This window comes from Choloepus didactylus, chromosome 3 (assembly GCF_015220235.1).
Source record: "Choloepus didactylus isolate mChoDid1 chromosome 3, mChoDid1.pri, whole genome shotgun sequence".
Lineage (NCBI taxonomy): Eukaryota > Metazoa > Chordata > Mammalia > Pilosa > Megalonychidae > Choloepus > Choloepus didactylus.
In genome coordinates this window covers 136,363,462-136,373,175 of record NC_051309.1, presented here as the reverse complement: position 1 = coordinate 136,373,175, position 9,714 = coordinate 136,363,462, and the positions used below count along the sequence as shown (strand labels likewise).

The following is a 9,714-nucleotide window of genomic DNA, read 5'->3' as shown; positions in this document are numbered from 1 at the left end:
CCTACTCGGGGGAAGGCGGGGCCCAAGGCCGGCCACAGAGAGGTCTCCCCGCGGTGCGGGCAGCTGGTCCCAGGCGGCCGCACACGCCCAGGCACGGGCGGCGACCAGCAGGCGCTGTGGGGGAGGGGCGAGAAGAGGGGGCGGAGCCGGCGGCAAAGAATGGGCGGGGCGGGGCCTGGGCTCGGACGGGCAGGGCCGCGGAGTGGGGCGGGGCGGAACCGGCCGGGTCCCGGGTTGCCTGAGACCAAGTCACTACCCTGAAGGCGGCGGCGGCGGCGGCGGCGGTGGCGGTTGGCCGGTGGGGGTTGGGAGGAGCACGAACGAGGCTGCTGGGGAACTTGGAACTGCAGTCGCTCGGGGCCAAGAGAAGGATCTGGAGCTGGAGCGTTCCCAAGGCCGGGCAGAGGAGGTGGCTGCAGTTGGAGTCCGGGGAGCTGTGGCGACGGCGGCTTCTTAGCGAAGCAAGTGTTTGAGGCTGAGAGAGTCGCAGCGGCGGCGGCGGCAGCCACGGCGGCTGCTGGTGCCGAGGTAACCGAGGGGCGGCGGTGGCGGTCGAGGCGAGGCCCCTGCCTCAGGTCGGAAGCTTGGGGGCTGAGGCTCGGACCTGACCCACCCATCCAACCCTGTCCAGCCTCTGGCCCCAGACCCGACTTCTCCCCTCTCTCCGCAGTGGGCAGGGCGGGGGCGGGAGCGCGGCTCTGGGTGGGGGCGCAGAGCTGGACACCGACCGGGAGGCGACCCCGCGTCAGGGTTGCAAGTCCCTCGGACACCCCCTCTCCCTTCAAAAGACACACCCCAATCTCGGGGCGGGGCGGGGTGCGGAGGCTCTCTCAGCCTTCTGCAAGGGAAAACCTCTGTGTGGAGGTTGCACCGCTGTCCTTGGCCTCTCCGAGGTGGCCCTCCTGTGGCTCCTTGGGGCGCCTCAACCGAAGGTTGTTCGCGTCTCTGGGAATCCCGAGTTCCTTTTGTCTATCAGCTGAAGCTGGAGGCCGGAACTGTAGGCAGACACCCTCCAGCACTGAAGCACTCTATTCCTTATCCCTTTCCTGCCTTGGAAAGGAAATCTGCCCAGCAGCCTTTTCTCCGGCCACAGTAGTAGATTCCATTCCTGACTCCCATCGCAAAATCTTCATCTTTGGCATAGAGGAAGGAAGGATTCACATTATACTCGTGTCTGGGTTTATTATTCATGTAAGAACAACTATTGCCCCCCACCCCCGTTTTTAAACCGGTTCCCGTCCAGCCAACAAGCCTGAGTCTCAGTCTTGGTAGTCTTCCCCTAGATTGTGCACACAGTCAACAAAGAGTGGCTGCTAGACAGAGTTCTTGGACTGGCTGGACTGTGCAAGTTACTAGAACTTCCTTAACCGGTGCTCTTCCATCAAGCTAGTGGGAAAGACCTTTTAGACTAGAGTTAAGGATGTTACTGTAAGTGCGTGAAGTATCCTTTCTTTTTTCCCCTTTCTGTAGTGAGGTTTTAGAAATATGGAGTAATTTGATTGAAATGTTTGGTAAACATAACCATAGAGGAAGAAAAATAAGGGAAGAAAAGTGTAATGATAATTTTGGGAGTAAAGTGTCAAAGATGAAATATATATGGCTTTTGAGATTACTTTAACTGGTAAATTGTATCCTTGGATAAATAAGCTTTTAACATATGGCATTTTTCACTAAGATATCTTTTTTTGTTTGTTTGTTTTATTTTAGTTACTTATGAAAATTGTTGATTATCCGGACATCTTAAAACCAAGAAACATGTGAACAGGTTCATTAAGAATATGTTGTCTTGAAAAACACATTTTATGAATACTTTGAAGTAAGAAGGTGTTAACAGTGGTCTGTCATTTCTAACACAAACACTCTTAATTTCAAACAGTTCTCTGGCAGCTGCCCAGATGCCTGAAACTGGCAAGGTGTGGTGCTTTGAGTGACCGTCCTTCAACAAGAAATACAAAGCTATAAGTACTGTATAAATGCAATCTCTTTGATGATATTTACTATAATGGACAGCTTTTCTGGATCTAATTTTCAGTTGCAGAATTAACATTTGGAATCTGGAGAAGCATTTTGTACAGATTAAAAGATTGGGTTTCCTCTTCAGTTTTCCAGATGTATTGTCTCATCTGTATTCTTGAAACATCCACAATCACATAAACTCCAGATGTAACCATGGCGTTATGTGACCTATCAAAACATAGGAAAAGTGTTACTGAGCTTTGGAACACGTTCCGCAATTAAACTAATATATTCTCTGCTAATCAAGAATAAAGAGACAAAGCCATGCACATTCAATTGGCAAATGGATTCTGTTGAATTTTATTGTAACTGGTTACTCTGTCATTCAAAGTCAATTTAATATGAAAGTTATGTCCTAATGGATGTAAAGACCAGTGTTGATGTATCCAGATTCTAGCCAATGTTGAAGATAAGAAACCTACTATGACTAATCCTTGGGAAGAGAAAGTCTGCAAAATGGCTCAAACCAGTTTACTGCAGGGGAAGCAGTTTTACTGTAGGGAGTGGGTTTTCCACAAGCTTCAGCATTGCCTCCAGGAGAAAACTAACTGTTGCAATAGTGCTGTCAGCACACCAGCCCTTGTAATGAATTCTGGGAATAATGCTGGTGTTGTCTCTGGAAAAGGAGCTGCCTGGGGTGTGTTGTTGGTAGGAGGGCCTGGCAGTGGCAAGACGGCCCTATGTACTGAGCTCTTATGGCCAAGTTCACCTACAAGCTTGCAGAGAGGTTTACATCGCCAGGCTTTGGCCTTTCATTTCTGCAAAGCCCAAGATTCTGACACCTTGTGTGTTGGAGGGTTTATTAGAGGCCTGGTTGCCCAGATCTGCCACAGTGGACTACTCCCAGGATATGAGGACAAACTAAGGGATCCAGCAGTCCAAAGTCTCTTACAACCTGGGGAGTGTGAGAGGAACCCAGCGGAAGCATTTAAAAGGTAACAATAAGAATGCATGAAAACAGTAAAGTTTTTGTTTTTTTTCCCTTATTTTAAAGGGTACCTTTATTCATCCTGTACATTTGGGGATAATCTATGGTTGTGAATACACTTGTTTCATAAAAGTACTTTGAATATTGAAGAAACCAAATCTTAAGATTAATCACAGTGTAACTGATTATAAACTATCTTAATTTTACTTGCTTGATTATAGAATTTGAAGCACCGTAGAAACTAAAATTTAAAAAACAAATGGCAGTTATTTACTTTTCCAATATTGCCTGTAACTGGTAAGGGAAATCTATTCTTACAGTAGAGAAGAACATTTCATCTGCATGGAAACTAAGCTACCTTTTCAGAGAGGGTGAACTCTACATGGAGCTAAACTTGGAGGAATGCTCAGTATAGAATGCACTATTTTTTTTTTGTTTGTTTATAGTATGATAATTTCTTTAACTAAGAAAGATTCTCTTTAAAACAGATCATTGACCACTGAGAATCTGATGAAAACCTGTAATGTGATTTTGGATTTTTTCCCTTATCAATTAAATGTAAAGTTGAGTAATATTTTGAAGTATATGACATTTATAGAGAAAATTGTAGATTATCATTTTAGTACTTGTAGTGAATGGTGCAAAAGACATTTTTTTCTAAACCTGAATTAAGCATTTTTTCATAGTAGATGTATTGGTCTAAGAAGTAAGCAAGTTGCTATTTAAAGTGGTTCCAGATTCTAAACATGTTAATTAAAAAAAGAAATTCCTTGAAAATAATTCTTTGCTTATCACTTCCTTGCTCATTGTAAAAGAAACAAGCAAATTATTATTTTGTACTTGGCATTCCCTTACTGGTTTACAATAAATAGTTCTTAGCAGGCAAAAGTTTGTTTCCCAAGGATTCTGGTATCCCATGTCCTGAAGGTTAGTGTGTGTGCCTCTATGTGTTTGTGTGTCTGTCTGTGGGAGGAATTTGAATTGCTATGAAGAGTTATGTTCTTATGATGTCCTCAGGTGTAATAGTACAAAATCATACATTTTGAAGCGAAATTGAAAATATTGCATAATAATAAGCATTATGTGCCAATCACTGTTCTAAGTGCTTTACAAATATTAAATCATTTAATCTTCACAACAGTTCTGTGAGGTAGGTACTATTATTATCCCCATTTTGTAGATAAAGAAACTGAGGCACAGAAAGCCTAAGTAACTTGTCCAGGGTCACAGAATAATCAGTAGTGGAGCTGGGATTAGAAACATGCGTATAGAGATATTTGTAATCATAGAAATTCTTTGGAGGACTTAAAGGGAAGAAGAGTAGTTTAGTAGTAGTTTGTGTATGGTGCAATTGGAGGATGAGGGTGTGTCACAGCAGTAATTTGGGTGTGCGTTTCAGATTATCCTGTATAAGTAGTAGAGACAGTGGTATTCTAGAATGAAAGATACAGGTGTACAGAATTCAAGCATAGGAGGAGCTGATTAAAGTCTGTCAAAGGGACATATCTTTCACAGGTATGATGCTGTTGTATTTTTTAATGTGTAAGTTCAGTCCAGTAAAACTCAGGACAAATCTGATATTCTGTTTTGCTCTTAGCCATTAAAATCATTCTTAAATGAGTGAGGAAATCTGTTAGGCGATGCCTGTGGCAGAAATGTGAAATGGCAGTTTTGATGGACAGTGTTCAATATGAAATAACTGTGATCTGATTCAGTAATGTAGTATTTAATATAAAACATTACTTTTAAAGGACTTCATGTCTCTGTACTCACTGCTTTTTCTGAAGATAGTATCAGTATTTGAAGAGCTGAATTTTCATTTCTTTGTTATAAGTGATTCCATAAGTTATTTGAATTTATTGATGCCTTAGAAAATCAGTTTCAAAGAGCTTAGTCTGTGTAATTATATAATGTTTTAATTGGAATCCAGATGTAAATTTTTAATGTCTTTGAATAGTTAAAATCATGTCTGATAGCTACGTGTTTTTGATATATCCTGATCCTGAGCATATCTTTTTCCGTATCATACATTTCTCTGAAAAAGATCTTTCTCTCTCTTATTAACTTTTTTTCCTGTGTGATTTATAGTTATTAACTAATTGAAAGGAAATAAGTGATTAGAATTGTATGTACAAACCATACCAGGACTACTTTTTTGATTAACAGAAGGAGCTGATTGCTTTGTATTCCCAATCTATACTTTGTACTAGTCTTTGTACTGACCCATTTTGCTGCTTTTAATCTATTAGACCTTTCAAAAACACGGGCCATTGTTGTTTTTCATCATTAAAGGAATTAATCATTAAAAAATTACAGTAACTTTGGTATTGAACAAGTGTTTCTGATAATTCATAGGAATACATTTCCTCTAAGATTGAAACTGTAATACAACCGTAATCAAAACAAGCATGAGAATACAGATCTAAGTTAATTTTCTTTGCAAAATCTATAGCATTAGATGATTTTGTCTTCTGCTTTTGGACAAATAGTCAATATTTTATGGTAGGTCTGTTAGTGATCAATTGACATGATAATAAAGAATTTTAATGAGTTTGTTTTATTTGGCAGAGAGATATAATTCAATAGGGAGACATGAGGTAGAAGATCATTGTTTTCAAGGAGTTACAATATTGTGAGGAAGACAGGTGTATCTAAATATAACATGATGGAAGATGAAACAGAAATTGATAAGCAGAGAAATAAAATCTTTTTTTCTAACTTTGCAAAAAATATATATATATATCCCAAAGCAGTTTTTGTATTACATTTTTAACACATAAAATTTGGTAATATTGATGGTTTCATATATTCTGTGTGAAACAATTTAATAGTAATGGAACATTGTTAAAGGAAAATGTTGTTAATCTCAGATCACAACGCTGGGCAATTTGAAGAGAAGTGATCTGGTAATGAATGCTTTTTAAAATCCACCTATTCTTTCTTCAGTTTAACTTTTTACTTTTTTTTTTTCTATTTTTGACTGTCCTTGATACTAGATAGAATATGTTGTATTGCAAGATAGCATCTTACATGAGATCATATGGTTAAGTGTAACTTATTAATAACCAGTTTATTAAAATCACTTTTTCATAATAATTTTTTAAAGAGTGAAAGGAAATTCATATTAATCTATTAAATATTGCTACTTCTTTTCCTTCTGACATGGTATTGTACACTTTATGGATTCTAGATTTAGTTGTTTTCAGGACATTTCTCCTGACATTCATTCATTAATTCTTTTATCATATTGTTGAGAGCCTTCTGTGTTTTGGGCACAGTTCCACTGGAAATATTTATTGGGAGCCTTCCATGTATGGGGTAAAATTCAGCGGGAGATAAATCAGTGACTAGAACAGACAAAATTCCCTACCTTCATGGAGCTTAAATTCTTGCACAATTATTTATCGTACTTCTATAGACAGAAGTAATGCTTGGGGTAAATACTTGTTATAGTGTTCATGCAACACATGGGAATTTTAATGCTAATGGAATTATGTCATCTGTTAAAGGAATGAAGAGACATTCAATTTCTTCCCCATTCTCATTTGTTTATAACTGGTTAAAGTGCAAAGCTATTATTAACTAAATTTAGAATAATTTTTTATCATTTTTTTTAATGTGGAATATAACATGTATACACAGAAGTGATAACTTTCCAAATACAATTTAACAAGTAGTTAGAGAGCAAATTTCAAAGAATGTTATGGGTTACAGTTCCATAGTTTCAGCTATTTCTTTATTGTGAAATATAACATTTATGCAAAAAGGTCATATCTTTCAAAGTATTATTTAACATGTAGTTATATAGGAAATTTCTAAAAATGTTATTTTACGGTACCATAGTTTCAGTTATTTCCTTATTGTGAAATATGTATACAAAAAGGTGATAACTTTCAATTTTTTTTCTCTGAAGTTTATTGAGACTGATGGATTAGTATATAATCTTATCTTGGTGACTTTTCCATACACACTTGAAAATAATGTGTATTTTGTGCCTATTTAGTAGTGATCTATAGATAATCAATTAAAGTTGTTGACAGTGTTCAAATCTTCTGTATCTTTACTGATTTTCTTTTAACCTGTCTATCAGTTGCTAATGGAGAAGTGAGTTTAGAATAATTTTGGTTTTCGATTTCTGTTCATGGAACTAAGTTAATGACATTTACCTTTTTACTTGTTCTGGGACAAAGGGCTGATTTCTTTTATTCTGCCTTCCCCTTTGGGATTTTGTTGCAAAACTTTATGTATTTTGCATTGAATGTGGCTTTTCTAGAATTAATGTTAGAGCTAGAGTTTCCTAGAAGTCCTATAATTCTAAAACAAATACCAGGTACTTTTGACAGATGTATCAAAGCACCTAAGCTAGGGAATGAGGGTGGAGGGTGGGGGTGGTATCATAGGGTCTTGAGACTGGTTTAGAGACAGAACCAAAAGTGGTTATTTTCTTCAATCAGAAACACCTTTCTGAACCTTATGATCATCTTAAAACCCAAGGGTCTTTTTGGAGATTTATATGGGTATGGAATTGGGAAATACACATTTTTTTCCTGTCAGATATCCCCTATTTCTTGTTAGCATTCTGCAGGATCAGGTATGAGTTTTCTGTGTAATGTCAGAATTCCTGTGTTGAGTAGAAAGATTTTATTCTGTATAATGTTGACAGGAAATAATAAATATCTTCAATGACACCACAAAGTAAGTGTAAATGGAATAAAATTGTGATGAAGAATTAGGGATGAATGATTCTAAGCTTTGAAGATATAGCAGAAAAGTTGTGCTAATGGTGAAAGGCAGCATGACTTGTTAGAAAAGGATTGGAAACTGGGAGTCTGAACTCTGACATTTGTTTATGTCATCCTTGAATGCTTGAATCTTTCAGATCTCTTTATCTCCTTCTAGAATATTTATAGCTCTTCCCTCTCATCTCTAGTTTTTTTTCATTTATATTGTAATTATTTCTGCATGTCTTCTGTTATTTCATCTATTAGGCATATGCTTCTTGATATTTTTCATGATTGATTAATTTTTTATATTCACCATAGTGCTTTGTATTGCTCTTTGCATATAGTAAGTTCTAAATGATTATCTTTTGAATGAGTCCATAATGCTAGTTGCTTATTTGGAATCTTTGAAACTAAATGAAGGATGCTTGTTGCTCTTGAATAAGAAAGGAAATTGAAATGTTATATCATTTAGTTCAGTTTTAAATGCAGACCAGACTGGTATGGTGATTATTAATTTATTAACCTGCTGTTCGCTCTTTAGCATGAATGCATATGGCTTTGGTCCAGATAATTTTAAGTGGCCAGATGTCTATCTCCTGTTTCAACTGGCTCCAAGTATTTTTGGCAGACTCAACAAAGGGGCTAAGAACAGAATGGGACTGGGAAGTGTCATTCCTTGTTACCTTCAGTTGTGAGGTGTTTTTAAGGTAAAACATTCCCCTTTCATTATCTATGTTATCTACCTAATAATATTTAAGATTACTGTCATTCCATTCTTAAATATTCAGATTAAAAGATCCTTGTAAAAGTGGCTTTTTAAAAATTTTGAATAAAATAAATGAATGTGATTTTCATAAACAAAATTTTATGTGTTTGTTTTACTCCAAGATCTTCACTTTTCACTGTCTTATCTGTTGTTTCCAACTTTCTTTTAACTATTTCATTTTTACTTTCAGATGGATCTCCATTCATTCAAACCCTCTCACTTTACCCTTCCTAAAATCTTTTCCTTTTACTCTAGATTGGCTCCCCCTTCTATACTTCATATTTAATGGCTGCTTCCTTTGGTTCTGGTACTCTTTACCATTTGCTGAACCAATCTTCAACCTTTTAATCACTCCTGCTATAATGGAGTGTGACGCATTGCTTATTTACACTGTTTAATGTCACAACATTCTTAGCATTGTTCAGCAATCCTTTTATTTACTTCTTGATATCTCAAAGGTTTAGACCAGAGGGAGCAAAATGATGCTCTGCAGGTTGAATCTGTTTCTTATGCACATCAGGATATTTCACAATATCCAAATTTTTGTCTTTTCTTGTTTAAAACTCTAAATTTTGTCATTATTACACTCTTGTTCTTGTAAAGCAGTAATCCGGTGGAACTGAGAGTCAGCTGCTCTTTTTAAATGGGGTCTACACTCCTGATTTGAGTAAGTCCCTAACACTCTATTATCCTATATCAAGACCACTTTGTTTGTTTATATATGTTACTTTGGCATCTATAGGAATTTTCAGACATGAACATTTCTTATTAATCTGAGAAAAGACACACCGTAATTTCTCTCCCAATATTTGCTTTCATTTTACCTTGAATTTGCATCTGCAACTGCTTCTTCCTATTCCCTGCCACCTAATTTACTCTTAACTTACTAAAATCTGACTTCTGTCTCTACATATTCACAGAAGATGTTTATCCTTAGTTGCCTCTGAACTCATTACCCAATCTGTCTTTAGCTTTAGATTTATTTCCGAACCTTTTTTCATTATTTGTACTTTTTTCCTTTCCTGATACGCTGTTTGACCCCATTCTTTTTGGCCCTTCCTTTAGGTCCTCTCTAGATGTTTGTCCAATGAAGCTTACTTAGATCTTCTCTCTTTATACATATTCCTTCAATTATTTTACTTGACTACCAGTGCTTTTATGTGTAATGATAGTAATCGAATCTGTATCAACATCCTTTATCATCATTCTGATCACATGTATCTTTTCACTTGGTTGTCCCTCACTAACTTTCCTGTATTCAAACGAGCTTCCCATCCAGC

The 9,714-nt window shown here is 37.5% G+C and overlaps 1 protein-coding gene across 3 annotated transcripts in view; it reads left to right on the top strand.

Moving 5' to 3' along the window:
• The first annotated feature begins 311 nt into the window (after positions 1-311).
• ANKRD50 (ankyrin repeat domain 50) overlaps positions 312-9,714 on the top strand; it is a 62,134-nt gene continuing 52,731 nt past the window's right edge. The window contains exons 1-3 of one of the 3 annotated variants that reach the window (XM_037830615.1): positions 312-528; positions 1,708-1,765; positions 1,877-2,951. In XM_037830615.1, the coding sequence (XP_037686543.1) occupies positions 2,440-2,951 (512 nt within the window). In that variant the 5' untranslated portion in view covers positions 312-528; positions 1,708-1,765; positions 1,877-2,439. The remainder of the gene's footprint in view (positions 529-1,707; positions 1,766-1,876; positions 2,952-9,714) is intronic. The other 2 variants (XM_037830616.1, XM_037830617.1) reach the window with 2 other exon arrangements.